The sequence below is a fragment of the Gobius niger genome (genome assembly GCF_951799975.1).
Source record: "Gobius niger genome assembly, chromosome: 3".
NCBI classification, from domain to species: Eukaryota; Metazoa; Chordata; class Actinopteri; order Gobiiformes; family Gobiidae; genus Gobius; species Gobius niger.
Window position 1 is genome coordinate 23,353,305 of NC_136854.1, and position 22,599 is coordinate 23,375,903.

Genomic DNA, 22,599 nt, shown 5'->3' on the forward strand with positions numbered 1-22,599 from the left:
GTTGACATGTTGGTGCAAGTGAACATTGGCCATTTACACCAGATTTGAACAGAGAACATTTTCCCTCGTTCTCCGTTTAAATGAACGGGCTTCGCGCTCGACCGGAAGTGTCAGGACAACGGAAGTTCCGAGACAAAGCAAAACGTGGCAAAAGTGGGCGGGGCAGAATAAGGTGGATAGTCTAGGGTTGTTTCGATACTGATACTGGATTTTATGCCAATGTCATACATTTTTCAGGTATCAGTATTCGTGAGTAGATCCAATACCAATACCATGTTGTATTGTTGCAGCACAGATGCAAGCCACAGCTGCACACTTGGTTGTGGCTCGGGCGGCACAGCAACAAGGTCCCAGGTTTGATACCTGGGCCGGACGGGGCCTTTCTGTGTGGCGTTTGCATGTTCTCCCCTATGCTACTAAAAACATGTACAATAAGCCAGGATGAATGAGAGTGTGTTTGAGAGTGAGAGTGGGGGACAACGATGGATATGGAGTCCCATGTGTGATCATTAACAGGTTATGGTTCAGGTTAAGGTGTACTTCATTGTCCCCGTAGGTAAATTTGTCCTCTGCATTTCCTTGGATGCCGCTGTTGCGACCCGTAAGGAGCAGTGGGCAACCGCAGTGCCGCGCCCGGGGAACCTGCACAGACACGGGGAGAACATGCAAACTCCACACAGAAAGGCCCCGTCCACCATGCCACCCATGCACTGTCCCGACCTGATAAACAAACACCAGTTTAAATACAGACTGTGGGGGCTCTGCAGAATCTGTAATAGTCACATTTGTGTTACCTTTTTTTGCCATCATTTAATTTTCAAGGTGGAAGCAGAACATTGGCAGAATAAAGCAGTGTAACTCACAGTGCATGACCTTGTTTATTAAGCATAATGAGCCATGTGCCTGGGCTTTGCTGTTGTTTGTATTCACACTCAGTGGTATCGGACTCGTACTCAGTATCAGCGACTGCACCGAGCCCAAGTCCTGGATTGGATTGGGAAAAATGTAATTGGAACAACACTACAAGTGACGTCTATTGCTATCATTACCTGGTTACATAATACTTGTAGAAGGCGGCGAAGGTGTGAGTGTGAGCAGCTGAGGTGAGATGAGAGCAACAAGTAACCGGCAGAAGAGGCAGAGGAGGGCGAAGGAGGCGAGAGAGTGCATTTGCTGCCGGTGTGGATCCGTATCAGCCTATGCGCCGTGTGTCAATGGTGCACAGCTGTGGCAGATATAAGTTGGGATTACTGCTCGCCTTTTCCAACTTTCTCTCTCTCCTTGCTGCCTCCTTCCCCTCACTTTTCCTCATCCTGTTCGTGGGCTGCCATCACCATGGAGACGCTCTGCCTCTGAAACAATCCACTGGAGAAATAAATATCTTGTCTCCGGCGCATGAAGAGGGAGACTGCTCATGTGAGGGTGTATGTGGTTTACAAAATAAACAATTAATCAATTCACAAGCTTATTGATAACGGTTGTATCACAAGTACCACCTACTAGAACATTCAGAGCCTCTCTGTCGCGGCTGTACTTAAAACTCAGCATATAGACTCAGGCAGATCTAAGTAGGCCAAAAACTTGACGCAAGTCACTAACATAAGTCAAGCTTCTGTGAAATGTCGATGGCTCCATAGCGGCTGGATACTGCGCAAAAAGTGCTGTAATGCGCATGTAACATGGGATTAGCCCTCTGAGCGTAATCTCATTTTGAATAGTTGAACCAATGCAATTGTGACGGTGTGGGTGGGGAATCGCCGGGCTCAACCTGTTGCATTGTGGACTACGTGATGGCCCATGTGACCGTGGTCATATCAGTGCATCGAGATGACAAGCACAGACAAGGAGCTGCAACACTGGCACGCGCAGAGACTTAACGCCGGTATAAAGTCAAGTAATGTGTTACCATGGCGCCCACAACCATAGCCATTTTCATGCAATCAGTCGCGTTGCCATGGGAACAGTAATCTCACCCAGGAGAGGCTGGTCGAACGAGAAACAGAAAGCGAGCGGGGGGTATTTTTGTGTCTAACCTGAGTGTTTACCCACTTCTCTCCATGACGTCTTTTACTCGCAGATCAATCTCTCCATCTCACCTCGGAGCGGCACGTCCAATGTATGCTGAATAACACATCAATGGGACTCATCTAGCACACATTAGCCTCTGTCTCACAGAGACTGGGGCACAGAGTGAATATTCAGGAGAGCAACTTCCTCTGTTTAAAAAAGTTGGAGCCCTGTACTATTAATGTCTTGTACGATGCCTCATCATGTGTTAAAACTGCTCTCTGAAACTGTCGAAAGACCAAAGGACTATCAAATGTGCAACTGGGACCAGATACTAACACGAGCTAATGCAGCGCCATCACAGCCATATGCAGCGCTTGCACACGACTCTCTCACCAACTGTTCCCCAACTAATCGCTGGCTGCGAGGGATTTTATTTTTTTTGTTACAGAGACATTGAATCATCAATGGCACAGACACAGTCCACATTTGTCTCTGCAGTTCTGTTCATTTCAAAAATATTTCATGTGACATGAATATTTTATCTTGGTGTGACGATGAGCACCAAGGATCACACTGAGTGTTGCTGCAATGCAGCGATGCAAAAATACATAGCTCTGCTGAGACATCTGTGCTGCACAGACACATACAGTATGTGAATATTGTAGCAGGTTTATCTGCATGACTCATAATCTGGCAGGACTGTCTCCAGTCACATCAGGTTGAATTTCACGTTGTCTAAATTCCACAACTGTATTTGTTTCAGCTCCATCCAGCAGTTACCACACAAACTAAACGTCTAAACATTATTACTTACATACAAAATGCATGCACAAAGAGCCTTGAGTGTTTGATAAAAGCAGTGAATAAATCCCTAATATCTATGGCTGTCTGCGTATTTATTTTTGTCCCTAGGTATGTAAAGAAACAGGCGAGTAGTGTGAACTTCTGAAAAAGGTGAGTCTCTTTGAGCTGCAGCCGTTAATAGGAGAGTCCACAGAAGCCATGCGATCTGGGCCTGTCAGGACCCCTGCAGAGAGCAGACATCACACAGATACCTGTGGCGCCCGCACAAACACAGCTCTGAATCAGAGAGCGTCGCTCGCTTCTTTCAAATGTGAACAAGACCAGGACAGTGACCTTCACAGCCTGCAAAACTCAATACTCCATAGTTTCACAGGCATCCACTGTCCAGGGCAGCAGGGGGCTTCATATATTTTAGTCTAAATTGTTATTATTGAAATAGAAGTACGTGCCAACATTTAAATAAAGTTCACTCTGCTCAAATTTCAGCACACAGCTATTTACATTACTACATATTAGACTCATAGTGTTATGGAGTTCTGAGTAGCCTTGTACACTGGCTATATTACAAATGCATAAAAACAATGGAGAAACTAAACTAAAATGAAATGGAATCTAAATGTTGGCATTTATTTTATTCGCATTCACACATGATTGAGTGATTAACAATACAGAAGTGTCAGTAAAATGTGCTGCCGTGATTCAATAACTTAAAGATTTAATAAGTAAAAGGCTATTATGAAAAAATAATTCTCTAACACGTAAGTTGGCTGTAATTACAAAGACGGTATTTTATCAAAGCTGATGATCTTCAAATGTTCCCAAGAAATTAGAATCCAAGAAGAAAGGACGCAGTGAAAAAATATCATATATTTCTGATGCTTATAGTATTTTAGTATTATTCACATTTTGACCGTTTTCTATTGAGAACAAAGCAATGACAACATCTAAAATCCATGTTTAAAGAACCCTGCAACCAAAAACGACAAGGAGCTCAATGGTGTAGAGGGATTTCTGAAGTTAAGTCAAGGACAACGAAGTCTCATGACATATATACATGGCACAGATGTGAAAATCGACCTAGAAGACAAGGCTATGAAAAGACTCTCCTATATACAGTGGTGCGAGATGGCCAAAAGCACATTGAATAGCCAACTCGACTTCTAATAAACAGTGGGGGGATTTATGAGACAGCCACTTTCATTATGGTCATTACCAAATGTAATAAGTAGCTCTTCTGCTGCAGGCCATACAGCAGAAGATAAAAAAGGTAAAAAATTACAATAAGAAGAAGAAAAGGAGTGAAAAGGGATGAGAAGGCATTGTGTAAGAAAGACCATGTTGAAGTGTTCATGCGATTGAATAATCGTTGATACCACGATATCCCACTACGCAACATTTTCAACAACGTGCTTGATTCACAACTGGAGTGGCTACATCTACCGTGAGATGGGAAACAGTAATGCTAGGATGTGTGGAAGTGTGCACTTAGTCATCTTCACACAAATAAGCCCCTCAGTGCCTCATGTGAAACCACTTGGAGCACATTTTCTTATTATCTTCCAGTACTTGTCCTCTCTGTCAGGGTGAAAACAGTAGATGGCCACTAGAGCTCAGTGTGTGTTCCCATATTTGTGCATTGCTGCACCACATACAGTATATAGTATATTTCAATTAGCGTGCGCGCCCCACGAGGTCAAGATGCTCTGAAACAAATATCAGAGTATGACTCACTGGGGCATCCCATCTCTGTCCATCAGAGTTGACAGAGCGCATGCTAATGCAGCCTGTATGCAGCCTGTATGCAGCCCACAGTGACCTGTAGCGAGACAGGACCACACATAGACATATGGCCTTATCATTGCTCCTGCCCCTGAGGACTCAGGGTGGAATAGGTAGGAAGTGTATGCGTTCAGGCCATGCAAGCCCCTAAGGTCACTGTCACCATCCAGCAATTCAAATGCACTAACCTTCACTAAGCAGAATGGAGAAAAATGGTGGGCAGAAGAACACTGTGGGAGTCCCAGTCCCAGATGAGTGCCAGGAGGATGATTGAGAGCTGGCCCTGTATCTGATAACCTCCTCTGGGAGCTAAAATATTTATGAATGTAGACGCATTGTTACCTTATTTCTGTTGGTTGTGGAAAAATGAGAACAGCACTGAAATCAACAAATAAAAAGTGAAATACCAAGACTATATCAATAAAATCAAGATTTAAATATATTTAGTGGTGATGATGATGAAATTTGTGTAGTAATGTGTGTACAGTTACATGCAGGACAAATCACTGGTCTAAAGAACCAGGCAAATCAGGAGCATTATGCTGTGAACGATGCCAAGTCGCCACATGTGTGTGTGCGTGTGTGCATGTTTTAACTGATCACATTTATATAGCGCCTTTCTACCTGCTTTAGGCACTCAAAGCGCTTTACATCAAGGAACCAGTCACCCATTCACATTCTCAGTCATACATCAGTGTACACAGGCACTGGAGGCAAGGAGGGTGACTTTCCCAAGGACAACAGCATAGTGCACCTGCGGGATTCGAACTGCCGACCCTCCAATCCAAGACGACCCGCTCTACTATCTGTCTCTACCACTGTCGCAGACGTGTGTGTGTGTCTGTGTGTGTGCGTGAGAAGAACCATTTATAGTACATGTGTAAAAACTGTACAGTACTTAAAGGTAGGACGATACACTTTTGCCACAATACTATACTATCACCATACCATTTGCATTGCAACTATAGCGATACAATAATAATGATATTATAATAAATCAAATCCAGGCTGAATGAATTGAAAAAGAAAACAGTTGAGCAAAAGTCACTGACTCTAAATTCATGAACATGTTTTATTTTGTCACCAAACACAGTATGCACCTATAAAATGAAAACATTTAATTTAATCCAGTCAAAGTGTTTGGCAGACCAAGCTGTACTCCAAGACTGAAGGACAGCTACATCCAAGCTGAACTCTGCCCTTCCCTGTCTCTGCTGCCCCTTATTGTGTACATATGTATTTAACTATTATCTTTTTGCACCAAGAGTAAAGTAATTTCCTTTCACCGTATGTGCTTGACTTGAGGTAGAATTGATAACAAAGCCAAATGAACAGAATTGAGCTTCGAGGTAAAGTGCTCAGTCTCCTGTTCTGGAACAACTCAACACCACCTTTGGCCCATATTGACGGTGAAAGCAGTCGAGCACTGCGGCTTCATTAATATGTATCATAATTGAAAAGTCATAGTAAGAAAGAAAGTACTGCAAGTATCGGAACATCGTTTTTTACATACATGGAAACGATATGTGGTCCCAGCTCTAGTAAACACAAGTGCACTATATTGTATACTGTATATACTGTGCAGAGAACTGTTGTGTTGGAAGATAAACCTGTAACAGTCCCATTCTTTGTTATTTTAATGAATCTATGTGTCCCCAAGCAGTCAATGAACTGTGGAATCGGTAATCGATGTGAACACAGAAAGCATGGCCTATGAAGTTAAATGGGGATTAATTATTGAATGCCAATGCTTCTGCTTGTTCTGTAATGTACAAAAAACAAGGGGCTTTAGTGACAGAAGAAAAGCTGGACGTTATTAAAGATGGCTGCAGGTTTAACTGAAGATGGGCCACAAAGCATATTTGTGTTTTAGTTTTGAATCATCGTGTGAAACAGATTTCAGCCAGGGAATATCATCGTCCGTAACATTTCTTTCAGTGTACTGATTTTCACACAGTTAATAGATGTTGTGCTTTGCGTGTGGTCAAAACTGTGTGGTTATTTCCGTGATATTTAGCTGTGTCTCAGCAGTGGCAGCCAGTTTGTTTGTTGCCTGTGAGTCATCTGGGTAAAAAAAGGGATTTCATCTGCTATTGTTTAGACAATCTTTGTGAATTCTGCATGACACGTTGTTCAAACAAAGGATTTCAAAGCTCATAAACTAGGTGAAGAAGACATTTCTTTCTGCTACTAAAATTAAGACTTTTTTTTAGATGTGGGCTCAAATCAAAACAATATTGTATCACATTCGCCCTTTGTTTATTGGATGTTGCAGCCTTCATAGCTAATCTTCTCCTGCCGTTATGATGTCGGTGTAACCTAGTTCTCTGAGACACTTTGCCCCGACTGTTTACTCCACACCCGCTTCTTATTACAATTCCTGACGCCCCCCGCCTTGACTCACTTGAGTATCTCCTTGGAGTGGACGGGGTTGGGGTTCTTTTTGTCAGGCGTCCCGAGGCAGCTGGACTTCAGCAGGGTGTGTGGCCCGCGGTCGAGCATCATGGTGGAGGTTGCGGTAGCGATGACAGCCACTGCATCACGTACCCTGGCCTCAATGTTGTAGTCCCATTCGTCATATGACACAGAGATAAGCCCTGGGACAGGGAGAGCGGGAGAAAAAGACCAAGGTGAGGGAAAGTGGTGCGGAGACAGAGCAGAAAAAGAAATATGGGGAAAGAGGGAGTATAAGAGGAAATATAAGAGCAGAGGAAATGGACAGCCAGCACATAAGTGTAATAAAAACAGCCAGAGGAAAGAAAAGGATACATCACGTAGGGCTGTCACGATAATTAGTATATCGACTTATTGTTCAATAAATCACTGCTAAACGATATATTTTGTTTATTAGCATTTCCTCCCCATTCTGTCTTTGTAAAACTTAGATTTCTAACTGAAGCAAATTGAGTTTCATTTAATTTCAGGTTTATTGCAGCTTGTGTGGTACTTTAGGATATGATTATGCACTTTAAGAACAAAGGTTTACTGTAATTTTTATTCTTGAGAGTTGACAGCATCCAGTATCATTAGAGTCAATAATATCGTTTCTCGCGATACTTTCCTGCCTCAATATATCGAACTTCAAATTTGTTATCGTGACATCATGGACAAAATTAACTGTGGTCACAACATATCCAGTATTTGTCCAGCTGTCTGTGATGTTACATCTATTGCTAATGGTTTTCAAGACAAGACAATTCCATTTTGTCCCATTGAGCGAACTGAGATAAATTCAATCACGGCTTATTCATTTAGGAATGCTATACTGGGTAGATAGACTTAACTTCCACTCCACCACGTACAAACACAAAGCAGAGCAGTTGTCCCAGGTCCTGGATCATCGGGATATTTGCATATATGCAAACGAGCCCATCTGCCACTTGTGCCCACACTTCAGCACAGTCAAGTTATCACAGAATTTCACTGTCTAATCCAGAAAGTCGGATTTTATTCTACACCAACATTTTGATTAAATCTCTTGTCTTAAAGTCTTCTCAACTGGAAACAATTCCACCTGAATAACGAAAGGGACAAAGTAGTTTGACCTCCGTTCATTTGTACAAGCCGATATGTACCTATTGGGAAAACCGCTGGGACTTGGTCTGCGTCTCCAGCCACGAGAGAGGGCACAATCCAGGTGTATCCGTAACCTGTCAAGCCGACCGAGTGGGCCACCTCAAAGATGGTTGTGGCCTCCTCTTTGGTGCAGTAGAGCAAGATCACGGGACTCTGCAACTTCTTCATCTGGTTTTGGATTTTGGAGTCTCCGTCATCCACTGACATGTCCAATAACAGCACTTCCTCCAACTCCCAGCCCACAAAGCTGTTCTCAATAGTGCTGCGGATCTGGAATAATAAATGGATAGAAAGATGAGAAGAAAAAAAGACTTCTTAGCTCTTAATCCACAAATGCTACATAAAGCAGATATGCACATACAAACAAACAGAGCCCTCAAAGTTCTGGAGTGTCAAAACAAACACCAAAGCAAACTGGCCACTCATTTATCACTCGCAGTCCCTCTACGGTGGTGCTCTTTGTTTTTTGAATATTTATGTTTGTCCTGTGGTTTCTCTTCTCAGATGCAATTTTTTTTTACAATCCATGAAAACTAATACCAAAATTAAAATGCCATTGATCATTGGATAATAAACTATAATTTGGGTAAACCTCCCAAAAACACACAAGCATCACTGCGCCATTTCAACAAATGTCTGCAATTACTAAATAAACCACTCAATTTGAATGTTTAATCTGATTTTATAAAGCTGCAATTTACAGCCGACATGAAGTCAAATCTAGACACAGTAATATCTGCAATATAAAAAGTCTCCACAGTGCTCTGGTGACAGGCATTTAGTGAGCACAATGAACACACTGCAGCCAAAATAAATAGAAAATCAATATCTTAATCTTGATCAACAGAAAAGCCATGACTTGAATTCAGACAAAGTACAGTGTGTCAATATGAGTTTTTGAACAGCGAGTGTAAGATGTGGTCAGGCTTCTACTCTGACAAAGTTTTTATGGCTTGACTTAACGTTTTTGTTGTTGTTGCCAGTGACACCTAAAGTAGCAGCAGTGATCAGAGATTGGAGTCAAACAAAACATCTCAGACAAAAAAAATCTTTGGAAATGATTCTAGGAGGCTTTTATTTTATTGGATCCTTTACATACTTTCACACATGTTCTGTAAGCACTTGTGTACGAATAATGCTCTGCAAACAAACACGTGGCGAGACACAGTACCTTGTTGACAAAGTCCTCGTAGCCGGGGTAGTATGTGGTGACTATGGAGAAAATGTACCAGTCATACTCCTCCATGATGTTCAACATGACCTGGGCCTGCTGCTCAATGGACGGCCCGAACTGGAAAAACATGGAGTGGTCGTCCTGGAAACAGAAATGTGCAGCCAATCAGCAAACAAGGTCATGAGTCACGACGCCCGCGAAACCGTCATGAGGCACGGCCCGATCTGGCCCAAGGGAAAATGTTTTAAACGCGCTTTTTACAGGTACTTTGCTGTCCCTTATGTATTGTTTTTTTTATGTATTGTATTATATTACATGTATATATTGTATTATGTATTTTGTATGTATTGCTTCCATATACTTTTTGTCAATCAATGTCCCCCAAACTTTTTTCTTATTCTAGATTATATTTTCTTTCTTTTATCTTTCTACTTGTTGTTTTAATTACTTTTCATAATTGGGTTTAGCGATTTTAATGAAGACTGGCGAAGCTGGCAAGATACGTTTTTAAATGTTTTATATCAACTGACCAAATATCCCGATTTACTGGAGACAGTGCTATTTTTGAGCCCTTTGTCCCATGTCGCTGTGGATTGTTTCCAAAGGATTTGTCCCATTTATCAATTTATAAAATCAAAATAAAAGTTTGATTTATAAAAGTTTTATTCACAGTAATTTGTCTGTAATATCTGGTCACTCTGTATCAACTACATGTATATCACTTTGGGAAAAGGTTTATGCAAAATGTATGTAGATCAGAAAAAAGATTTCTCTGACGTTTTTTATATGTAATTGATCATGTTAAAAACAGGCTAACGTTTGTACTTGACAAAAACCCTTTCATCTACTAATTATTATTCTGTGCAGACAAGGTGACTCGTTCATTATCAAGGAGCTGTAACAGAGCTGTCGTCCCACTTGGAGCCTTCGACACAGAGCACATAAGGCTAGACGGCCACCTGTTTCACTGACACTTTCTTCACTGTGATGGAGATTTGCGAGTGCGTGGATGGACATTTCTGTCAAAACACTTTTTCTTGCTTGGAAGGTGGGCGTGATAGAGAGTTTAAAGTGCGTTGTTCCTGTTTTGTCAAAATGCAGGTCAGTTATAAATCAAGTACAGTGAGGTGGATTATGCCAGCTGTCTTCTCCATTTCTGCTGGTACTAAAGTGAACTGATCTTCAAGAAAAAACAGGCCCTTGGGCTGAATAATGATCGGGGAACTTAGTGGGCTACTTAGTGGGTGTCATGTGCACACATGTATCAATTAACTAATTTATTTATTTATAAGTGAAGCATAGCCTGTGGTAAGAACAACCCATGCTGTGCTTAGTCTGAGCAGACATGGAGTGAGGTTAGAGGTACTGCCCTACAACCAGATAAAGCTTATCCCCTCTGATTGTCTTCCTCCTGCCTTAGGACAAGCATTAGCATATTTTATGAACTGGAGAATCCAAATTGAAGAAAGAATGAAGTCATTACTACTACTAACTGGGGCTGCTCAAATTACAAAAAATAATTATTATTTTAGTAATAATTGAAATCACCATTATTCAAACGATAATTGGTTGCCTTTAAATACAAAAAACCTATGCAAAATACATCTTTGGACCACTAAAAAAAGTCTAAATGATGTGTTTCTTAACTAATCCTCTATACATCCCTGGCTCACCTGCCCCCTGCTGGCCAGCCCTCACACCTGCCCAAGCAAACCGAGCACGCGGCATGATGACATCACACAGCGCTGTTTGTTTATGTCAGACCAAAGCATTTTTGAGTAGCACATGAAATGTGAAGGGAATAGAAACACTCATCCCAGTGGCATGAAATAATACAAGTTTGCTTTGAGCTGATCTGCTCCTGAAGAAGAGTATTAGACTTTTCTGCAACAAACAGCCCTGGGCAAAGGATTTAGAGGCTTCTACACTTCGGTTCTTTCAGCAAAAGGTGAGCACTTATAAGAAGCCTTATCTCAAGAGCTACGTATACAAATTATTATTATTATTATTATGTTATTATTTCCGCAACAAATAACAGCTCATCATGCTGCGTTGGTATTTCAGCCGATCAACCGCGCTCACACAAACCGCGCAGGATGGACTTTCTGCACTTTGGATGGACAAGTGTTTTTTTCCCCCAATTACATGTATTTAATCATCGAGCGTAGTAATCAAAATCATAATTGAATTTTGATCAATTGCACAGCCCTACTACTAACTAGTGCTCCTACAACTATTACTAATACAATTCTCCGGTGTGTAGTGCATTTCCTGAACTCTGATGTTTTCGTCATCTGCCTTTGAACATAACCTGCACCACCACATCGTACTATTCGTAGTAATGGTGATCAAATGTGCATCTGTCCACGTGTGCCATCAGTCATACTTGTTCGTAATGCAGTGACTTAGAGCTCCTCGGGTCAGGTGAACATCAAAGCTCTTTCCTTTTTTCCTGTATGTCTTTTACCCAGAGGGACAGAAATCATATTACCTACTTTTCACTGTAATGAGGTAATTCTGTGACAATATGAAGTGAAGCAGTGAACAGCAGAGCCAGAACAAAGGGGGATGCACAGACTATAGGTGTGTGCGTGTGTAGCGCTCGGGGTAGTATGTTTACAACCATAAAAACTATGCATTTTAAGCCCACTGGCAATATAGTTCTCACGCATGACCGACAGCTCATGCACCCTCCACCTATAACCTCTTCATTCACCTCTTGCCTCTATCAAATCCTCCAGGGGTAAGAGCAGCACACCTTCTACTGCTTAAGATAGACTGCAGAGATGAGTGTGACATTATTATCTATGGATTGACTTTTTCTGATTACCCTTGCCCAGGGGCGGACTGGGACTGAAAAACGGCCCTGGACTCAGACACTTCCACAAAGACATAATGTCAACCTCTTACTATCCGCCTTAAACGACTGCATCTTCTCCAGTTCGGCTTTACCCAAAATTATTATACGGCTCTTCACAACGCAAGTAGAGCGCTCCATTGACTTGAATGGGATTTTTCAGCGTTCTACCGGTCATTATTTTCTGATAGAAGACCTCTGAAAATGATCAATGCCAATGGCAACGGAGTTCATGCTTGTAATACAGGTCTTTCATATCACTCCGCAAGTAGTTTCTCTGTCCTCACCCCTACGAGAGAAGTTGGGGGAATCCTTTGTGAAGTTAACTTGACCCAGAGATTCACCACCACTCGTCCTCTCCAACTGCACCGTCAACTAAGTAGCTAGGCTAGCTACTAGCCTAGCCAAACGTTGCCAAGCAACGTGCACACTTTTGGGAACTATTTGCCACGGAAATCTTTGAATAAACCTTTCGGCATTCATAAGAGTGTATGAAGTTTATGTTGTGTGTGTTCAGTTGGCAAATGGCCGTATAATAAGCGGGATAATGTATAGAATGCTGGTCATTATCGGGAAATTTTACGAAAGTTCTATACATTATCCCTTACATAAAAGCTTCTTGACTGGAGACCAACAGTGTAAGGACTCATTTGAAAGCTAAGACCTACAAAAGTGATGGTAACTTGTTGTAATGTTGTCGTCGCATTCTTGTCATTGTTTTGTGTTGCTTTTTCATTACTTTTTTGTCACGTTTTTGTTGGTTTTTCATCACTTTTTTTCATTGCTTTGTCGTCAGATTTTTGTCACTTTTTTGTTGTGTTTTCGTCACATCTTTTGTTGTATTTCTGTTCCGTTTTCATCCTTGTTTTTGTCACTATTTCGATGCTTTTTTTTCAAGCTTTTAGATTTTCTAAGGCAGGGGGTAAAAGGTTAAGGAGAAATTAAGCGGCCAGACCGGTGGCCCTTCTGTGCTCTTCCAGAATGGACATATGGCCAGTCCGCCCCTGCCCTTGCCCTGCCCACTATGTATCCTCTGAACCATTCTCAACACAAACATATCTTTAAAGGTCACTCACGGATAGGGGAAAACATCTCAGCACTATGGAAAATGTACCAAAGCTATGCATTTTACCATGAATAATATTTTGCTAGTTTAAATACAAATTCATACAGTGTGCAGAGTCTAGAAAGTCTGCAAAATGTCAATCCCAGACCTGTTCCATATTTTACACTCATTTCAGTCTTGCCAAGGAATTATATTCTGTATGTCACCGAGCTGATTGTCCCTCCTCAAAGGGCAGTGTAATCACTTGTGAGAGCGAGCTGCCACTGAGACCGATCATTAGAACACTATTCTGTTCTTTACAGATTACAGCTAATCATCTCTATCACGTAGTAATCACTGCGCTCCTGTGTATTATTCAAACGCCCGTCCTTCTTCCTCTTGAACTCTCCCCCTCACCTCCTTTTCCTGCTCTATTTTAAAGGCAGCAGCTCCATTAGTTTATACAATCGTAGAGTGAACTGTCCTGCCCTTTGCCATTAGCAGCGCTGCCGGACTGGCTGCCAGTTGTTTTTCTGCTTGTCGTTTCACATCACACACACAGCGACCAGGAGGCACAGAAAGCGTTTTGTCACTTAATTTTTTGCCCCTCTTTTAGTGTCTGCTATCTTTTAGTCTCATGTTATAGTCTGTGAAATGTGCCACATCTTGTAATTTGTGCTGTCAAAGCTGGTTTGCCTGGGCTGAGCAAAACTGGCTGAACAAATGGAGGTGGACAGTTGTAAACAAAGGATGTCGTATGACAGCAGCAATTACTTTGTTCATTTTAATCTCTATATTATATTGAATGAATATTCAGTGAAAAGCAAATAAATGTACCAGGTAAAGCTACAAATAAGCCACATGAAGACATCCTTATATAACATATACTTATACTGTTATATAACATATACTACATATCTATTTTGAATCTGTCTATTCTGTTGTGACATAATTCCATAAAAGTATGTATCTTCATATGTGAGATGTTTTTGTCATGGTACACAAGCAAATATCAATGGTACATTTGTCAACACTTGTGTGGTTTTTAAAAACAGTATTTGATCATTTGTTTAAAAAAGGAGCTAATACATTAGTCATTGATAAGACAGTTAAGAATGAATCAACATCCAGCAAACAGTCAAATGCATGACAATAACATTGGTAGTTTCCTTGTACATGCAGCAGCCTTAGCCACGAGGCAACTGTCTGCAAATATTTTTTTTTTAGTTATAAAGTTTTGTAGCTTGTTTTTTTCAATTCTTTGTTTTCCATTTTCTCTACTGCTTCTTATTCAAGAGCCCTCTTTCTCAATCACTTCAAAGAATTCTTCTGTTTCTGCAGAGCAATAGCGACTTAAAATAGCATCACAAAAACTGCAACAAGTTTCGAGTGTGAATTTCCCCCCAAAAGCCTACTGTGACTCACAGGAGGCATTACTGCACCTTGTGCGGATCTGGCCCCTGAGAGAAGCTTAGTAACACAAACCTCTGGGTCTTATTAAGGCTCCCTGAGGTACTGCACTGCAATGTGAGCTTAACTCCAGTAAAAGGGTGACTCTACATTGAACTTAGAACAGCTTCTGCGAGTCGGAAACAAACTGTAATATGCCAACCATAAAAGGCCACTGTGTTTTTAGTCATGCTGTTTCAGGTCAAAAACTTGACTGAGAACATGGACTGATGTACAGTATGCGTATCAAGACGCAGAGCATTGTACATGTTTAGAGCGTCTTTGCAGCTCTTTGACGCCTATAGTCTTAGTGGTGAGCTCTTCCACCATGGTGGCTGCTGCGTCAGAGCACGGCTATACGTGCGTCGAGGGAAGCGCGCCTCAAGCAGGAGGGCTCAAAGGATTTGGCAACTCATCTCCATGTCATCCCAATGAAAGCCTGTCTCCAATTAGATTTGCCGAGGAAGAGTGACATATCGGCCCACTGCTCGACAAGCCCTGGTGGGAGAGGATTGGAGGCTAGAGATAGAGCACACGAGGAAAACGGAGAGCGACAGACAAAGAAGAAAGAAGAAAAAGAGAGCAGCAAGTTGGGGTGCAGTTGAAGCTCAGAGAGGGATAGAGTATTGCTTGAGAAAACAGGCAAAACCTTAGAACTCAGTGAGACAGTCTCACACATACAACACACACGCACTTCCCACTCGTCGTTCTCCTCCAACTGCTCCTTCTGCCTGTCTTGGTACGAGGTCTGAAGCCTGTCGCTGTCAATCAATGTCCCCTTTAGCCCAACAAGCTTCATCATCATATAGCTAATCAAACACGCCGGCTCTTAATTAATCTCATATTAAACTCTTAAAGCGACGGTGTGTGATCTGACATCTCCCAGGGCTGTTCATTGCTCTTCACTTTTAAAATCCAGAGCTCATAATGGAGCAACTGGACACTCTCATAACAGCTTCACATGTAGAAAAGGCTCCTTTTCTGCATAAAGAAATATGTTCATTATCATTAGTAACGAAGATTTTCAAAAGTAATCTTGTCCAGGATATTAATGTTTTCTGTTCTTCTGATAATGAAATATTTCATCTGAAGGGAGGAATGAAACAAGCTCTTTAAGCTGGTCCTTTTTGACAACATACAAATTTTAGTCAGGGCAGATACGACAGCATGGTATCATTTGCTTTTTGGAAAGGAGCGACCCGACCAAGTTGCTGTGTATAGAATAGAAAGAGAACTTGTATTTGGCTGGATAGGTTTCCTGCTTCCCTGTTCCACAGGAACCGGTGCACACTCTCTGTACTGTCACAGGAACAGACATGTGTTCTGCTTAAAGCAGCGGCAGGACAGGCTCATATTGTCATGTTGGACTGACACTGAATGTTGGATGGGCTCAGGCCTCTCAAAGGCCTACCTGAGACATTGCATATGTCTGGAACATTTCCATTCCCAAAGCCTAATAAATAAAATGCAGTCCCACCTTTTCTGCTTAAAGCTGATGTAGTGCTTGAAACCTTAAGTTGACCTTTATTTATCACGCCATAGAAACAATGCTGCCATGCTTCTGTATTAAGTACACAGGACTCAATTTTGCCTTAAGGCATCTAACACTAGATAAGGGTGCTATAGATGAGTAGATAAAAAATTCTGAAGTTAGCCATTATGCATAATCAGCCACTCCAAGCCACATGAAGTCTGGATGAGTCAACCTCCTGATTTATCAAGCTACTCTCCGACGACGACATCAGTGCCAAATCTCTAACTGAGTGGATAGGAAAGGGCTCAATTACTGGCTAAGAACATGTGCAGGGCAGAGAGCTGCGTGGCTTAAAGAGGGCTAAGTGTGGAGTTAGAGTTGGACCTTCGATGACAGATTCAGAGGAGGCGGCTGCATTCAGGCGTCACTCACAGAAAAGCAGTGCCTCATGCTACGCTCTCATGCGCTTCAAACTTCAAATTGTCACGCAAACGACAAATCATTCAATTAAAGCTCTCAACACAGTCATCAAAATAATTCTGCACTTACTGAAGGATGAGTGAGTCCAGTCATTTAGTTGTTACTTTTTTTGGTTTTCAGGGAACTCAGATGACTCAAAGTGCAGAAATATAATCACATTAGATTGAAGTACAGGTCATATTACAAGCCAGCTCACAATATCAGAGCGGCTGTCTTGTTATTATAACCCAGTACTATGATTGGGGCCACAGATCTGAAATGGTTAGGAGAGAATGCTACGTGAGTAATAAATGCACAAATGAATCTGCTGCTGATCCACTATTGCACGTACTACTCGTTTTGCAAATGAGCAAACGCTTGGCAAATGACCTCTAAATATTGTATAGAGTGTTAAATCAACAAGATCACTTTGAGTAAAACTATGTCAATGCTATGGCAACACTAAAGGAAAAAGATAAACAATAAAAAGGCTGCAAACATGCATCCTCGTATTTAAGAGCATGTGCAGCATTGAGAACGAGTAAGTAATGATGACAGTAGAAAGCAAACATGACAGTTAAACTCACTGTAGTGAAGCGAGAATTAATTGAATTATTTTTAAAAAGCGTGAGATGCCCAGCCCCCCCTCCACAGCTCCCTCTGTATAAATAGACTCTCATCTGTGCCAAACACTAATCTTGTTAAATGCTGTATTCACCAATTTATTACTTCCTTTGTCTGACCAGCACAGTAGGTCCTGCATTAAAATTGGGACAGTAACATTACAATGAATATTTCAACACACAAATACATTTATTTGTATTGTATAATTTTTGCAAATTCATTAACTGTAAAAAAATGGCGGGTTGATGTCACAAAACATAGAAGGCGCCATGTACACAGACATACTCATACAGTGTGTTTGGAGCTCTCAGTCACAATGCTTCTTTAAACGTCAGTAAACTTGTGCATTTCTTCATTGACAGGGCAATACTGTTCCAGAGGTTTGAGCCCTGGACTGACCAGGATGTTTTGAAAACTGCTCGTCTGAATGGAGTCTCCTCTGGCTCGATTCACTCGTGTGGAGCCACTGGCAGGTTTCTGCTTGATGAACTCATTCATTGGTGAGGGGGCAAACTGTGATACTTTGTAGATGCAGCAGGGAGATTTGAATCCTTTGATTTTGAGAAATTTAGTAACTTACATGCAGTATATTGAAGATTTGACACTGATGGAAGGAAAAAAGTTTACACTGTATGTATTTCTTCCAGCATTACATGTTCACTTTAACAGCACCATTTGGGTTTGATCATTCGGTGTAACAACAAGTATAAGTGCAAAGCAGATGAAAGCAGATTCTTTTACATCATTTGGCCAATTACCGTAGATTAAACTGCTTCCACAAGATCCAAATACTACCAAATTTCATTGCTCCGTTTTAGAGTAACCTTTTTTTGCATCTGAAAGATGTTTCATTTCTGCCACACACACAGATGTGTCCAGACTTTTTACCATTGGCGTGGCAGGTGGGCACTTTGTTGCAGGAGATTACACCAGAAGCACCCCAAGTCTCAAGCCTTCATGCAAAACATGACAGATAATTGAAGATTGTACAATTCAGTCAAAACTTGCCTGCATACAGTACGTATGTGCTGTACACTCATGTTCTTATCTAATAGTTTGGTGACACATTATGAGCAAAGTTTAATAGAGCTGTTTATTAACCCCCAATAAACTGCTTTAGCCTTTTCTGAGTGGGGCGGCCCCAGGGTTGCAAATCAGATTTCAGGGATGGCCTTTGCTTGTACAGGCAACCCAGTAGACACGTAACTGCATCCCCTAAATCATCAGATGATGAAACATAATCAACCCGTGACCAGCCAAACCGGATCAAACTAATTTCACCATTGGATTAACATTTTAAACGTATGCTCTACAACCATAAACCATAAAAGCATGTGAAACTAGAGGTTGTCTTCAGCTTGCTCTTGCTGCGTCTGCGTACCCCACAAGGAAGATACAGTTAATTGTCTGATTCAATCTCCCACTGCTAGATATGACGCCTCAGCAGCATTCACATCATGTCAGTCAAGCCCACAGCCACGAGCGCAAACTGAGTCCAGCAAAGTAACAGATGTGACCAGTTCAGGGCCAAGTGCCACTAAGACAGAATTACAACAACAAAGGACTGCACAAACTCCAGTCAAATTGAAATAGGTATTTAAATGGTCACAATATGCAATTTATATACAATTCAAAACAACTACTCTTTCACCCATTACTCCACCACTACTTGAACAAATGCAGACATGAAGCTTCAGTGCAAATTCAACCTGGAAGACCTACCTGGAGCATTCATTCATTGCCTCATCAATGGCAGATCTTCACCAATCATCCAATCACAGTCCCATCTCAAGTCGCACCTTCGCGACAGCCGATCACCACAGCTGCTCATTCCTGCTTCAGCCATTCATCACTCAGCCGTTTGCCAGTTGTGCTGCGACCGTTCTCCGCCCCTCCTACATCTGGCCTCTCCTCGGCTCTGCTCGTCTTTGTCAACTGGTCGCCCTGGATCTCATCTTCTATCACCACCAGTGTCCAGACTCCAAGGGGAGACTGTCGATCATTCATCATTGACTTGTATTTCATATTGTTAATGCAATCTTCCACCGGGGTCGTAGCCCCAATTACAATTCACGTACAATTAAACTTTCCAAATACCACTCTGTTTCTCTGAGTCTTTTCAGGTTGAATTATGAATCAATTCTCTACTAAATGAAGCTAGAGAAGAGCAAAGTGGTTTAACCATTGATTTCTATGGGTCCAACAGCCTATAAATATATACAGTGCCTCTCGAAAGTATTCATACACCTTGGACTTTTGCACATTTTGTCATGTTTACAACCCTAAACATAGGTGGAAAAGATGCCATGGAGGGGACGTTGGGCAAATTAGCAGAGGACAGTTAGCCTGGATCTCAGCCGTGGAGCGCAATGATTTCCTTCTCTATGTGTTGCAACAACACGATTGACAGGTGTCATATGACACGCAGCCGAAAGGGCGACCTCCAGAGGAGTCGTTGGTCACGTGTCTTCCTTTGACCAATAACATTCAAATGTTTTAATGTAAACAATACCTCCAGTATATTAAAAATGTCCATTAGTTTATGATGTAATAAGCCCACTGCATATCCCATGATGCTTAGTGATGTGACATCATGTGTCAGTTTGTAATCAAACTTTGAGGAGTATATCTTTTCTTTCTTAATCTTTACCATCGTCTTCTGGGGAAAAGGGTATTACTACAACCACAGATTACACTGCACTTAATGCAGCCAAATCTTGAAACATGAAAATACCCTTAGTCTTAAATGTGAACAAATCAATAGCTGTGTGATTAGCGTATAGCTGGAAGTAAAAAGAAAAACTTCTGTATGTGTGTTGTTGTAGTGCTGACCAAAAGATTATAATTTCTACGCTATTATGATCATTTTATGTCTTGGATTTGATGATAAGTCCATGGAAACTGTCAGCATAACATGAACACCGCGCCAACCATAGATAGTGTGTTACGTACTTGGGCAAATGTAAGGCTTCAGAAAAAACTACAATTAGATATATTCCAAAATCAAGCAAGCCTAAACAGAAGAAAACCACTCACTGAAAGCAGGCTACCTGTAAACATAAGAATGATTAATAACGGCAAAAAGCACTAAACTTGACAGAGACGACAATAAGAAACGAGGGGCAGGACAGTCAGCCAGCGTCACCTTGGGCCCAGTGAGTGAACAGAAAGCTCCTCCACAAGGACTTGATTAAGCTCGTTAGCACAGCTGCGAGTTCAGGTAATTAATCACTGACACATGGAGGCGCTGCGTGCTGATTGGACGTCTGCCCACCAATCCAAACGAGCCGGAGACCCAATTAGACGTGACCCTGGCAGACCCACGATGTGAGGCTATGAGGGCTTATCGAGAGGGGCACAGCGATGGACACAAGTCTACAGGCCCAGGCTTAAAAGATCAGATGCATCAAATTAAAAAGCTAAGCTAGGAACGTCCATTTAGTTGCAACTGAATCCAAATGTGATTCTTTACTTTACTTGACAAACTTTTATCATTGATATTTCGTTGTTTTTGTTTTGTTTTTACTCTGGAGTCTGGACACAATTTCGCTCTCTCAGCAGAACAAACAACCTGTAATAGTCAAGTACAAATCTTTTAATCTTGTATTGGAATGATTCTTCAACTCACATAGTTTTGAGTGCTTGTGTTGTGACTATTGTGTTGTAGTGGTGTCTGAATTCTGCCTCCATGTGTTAACTCGTGTTGCTTGTGTGCTTTAATCAGCAGATGGGTGAGAATGAGCGAGAATGTGCCCAGTATTTTGAGTGTTTGGTTCATGTACGGTCTATGTTGGCGTCTAATGGGGGAAAACATTTGCATTGAATGGCACCGTCCACTTCGAACTAAGCTGTCTGGTTGTTGTTATGTGACTCCAATGGCTCCATTTGACACAACACATCTTCCTCCGTCCCCAAAGAGCTAAAGCTGACCTCTTCACAGTGTAGTGACATGATTGGCCTCTGTCCCCGACCGTTCTGATTTGGCTTGCGCCTCCGGCTCCGTCACATCCAAACGCACAACCTTTTCAATTTTACCTTCCTCACTAACAAGCACAAGAGGTGAGAGTGCGCTCTGAAGTCAAGCGCAGTGTGCAGTGAGACATGCAGTTCAAAACCTTGTCACTGCTTTCTCGACTGTGCCATTTCCGTTTCTCCTGTGGATTAATTAACTGTTGCTTTAGCAGATCTCTTTTCTGACTATGAATAACATTGGCAAATATTTTCTACAGACACTAGAGCTGTGGACTCACTGGAGGAAATCCTTGTTGCAAATGCACCACAGGAACGATTTTTAGTTATGTCATACAAATCTCAAACCAATGTTCAATCAACTAATGCCTTAACTCTTTACGCCTTTTCATTTTGTCTATCCCCCTCTTTCTCTCTGGTGCACACAGTATGTCAGACCATTGAGAAGAGTGTGGCAACATGGTTTGAAAGATACCAGAGGCACCAAGAGAAAAGGTAATCAATCACTTTTGCCACACCAGTCTCTGTAGAAACCAGGACTTTGTTGGCTTTCGCACAAATACTACATTCTCTTCATTATAGCGATTACACAGCATTGATTCCAATTTCAAAGTATTGCTTTTTTAAATCCCAAAACACTGCAAAACCACATCCTGCCCTCACCATTATTTTGGTCTTGGGAGAGCACACAGGTGTCGGCTCATCTTTTCTCCATTTCCTTCATTTGTGGCTCATGGCTCCTTCAACAGCTCTACAGTTTGTGAGTGACAGCAGTTGACCTGTCAAAAACAGGGGAGTGAGGAAGAGGAGCCCAAGTAAGCCAAAAGTGAAGGCTCCACGCTGAGGGGGGGAGGAGAGAGGGATAGAGAAAGACATTTCTAATTCAAAGAGACATGCAGTGTTTCCGTGGCAACTCTGTTACCATAGAAACGGTCCGGCTAAAGATGCCATTAGTGTGGAAAAAATATACCACACACTGTATGCACACAAATATAGAAACGTATCAGTTTTGGGAGCGTAAGCCTATGCGTCCACGGACCAAAATGAGAGAAGACACAGAAGCGTTTTGATAAGCCAAAAGTCAACTATAATCGGCCCATTACAGCCCATATACAGTGGGAGCTCAATAATGGGGTTGACCTATTGGGAAAAGTGACCCCTTCTCTTATTAATATCATTAACTGTACTCACTGTGGACTTTTATTATGACGTCAAAAAGAGCTAACTTCTACATTGCATGGACACAATCTGCGGACTCGGACCACCCATCTCCACACATACAGTACGCACTCATGCAACACTGTGTGTAACAAGCCCGAGCTAACAGCGGCTGACGGCGGTGGACCATATACAAAGACGAGGCTTCAGTATAGTGCTAA

At 41.8% G+C, this 22,599-nt stretch overlaps 1 protein-coding gene across 7 annotated transcripts in view; it reads right to left on the reverse strand.

The window, feature by feature from the left end:
• The window catches only part of grin2bb (glutamate receptor, ionotropic, N-methyl D-aspartate 2B-b), a 75,568-nt gene that overhangs the window by 20,358 nt on the left and 32,611 nt on the right, over nt 1-22,599 (reverse strand). For all 7 annotated transcript variants that reach the window (XM_079553929.1, XM_079553928.1, XM_079553930.1 and 4 more), the window contains 3 exons: nt 9,341-9,484; nt 8,169-8,439; nt 6,998-7,190 (listed from right to left, as the gene is read on the reverse strand). In XM_079553929.1, coding sequence (XP_079410055.1) covers nt 6,998-7,190; nt 8,169-8,439; nt 9,341-9,484 — 608 coding nt within the window. The remainder of the gene's footprint in view (nt 1-6,997; nt 7,191-8,168; nt 8,440-9,340; nt 9,485-22,599) is intronic.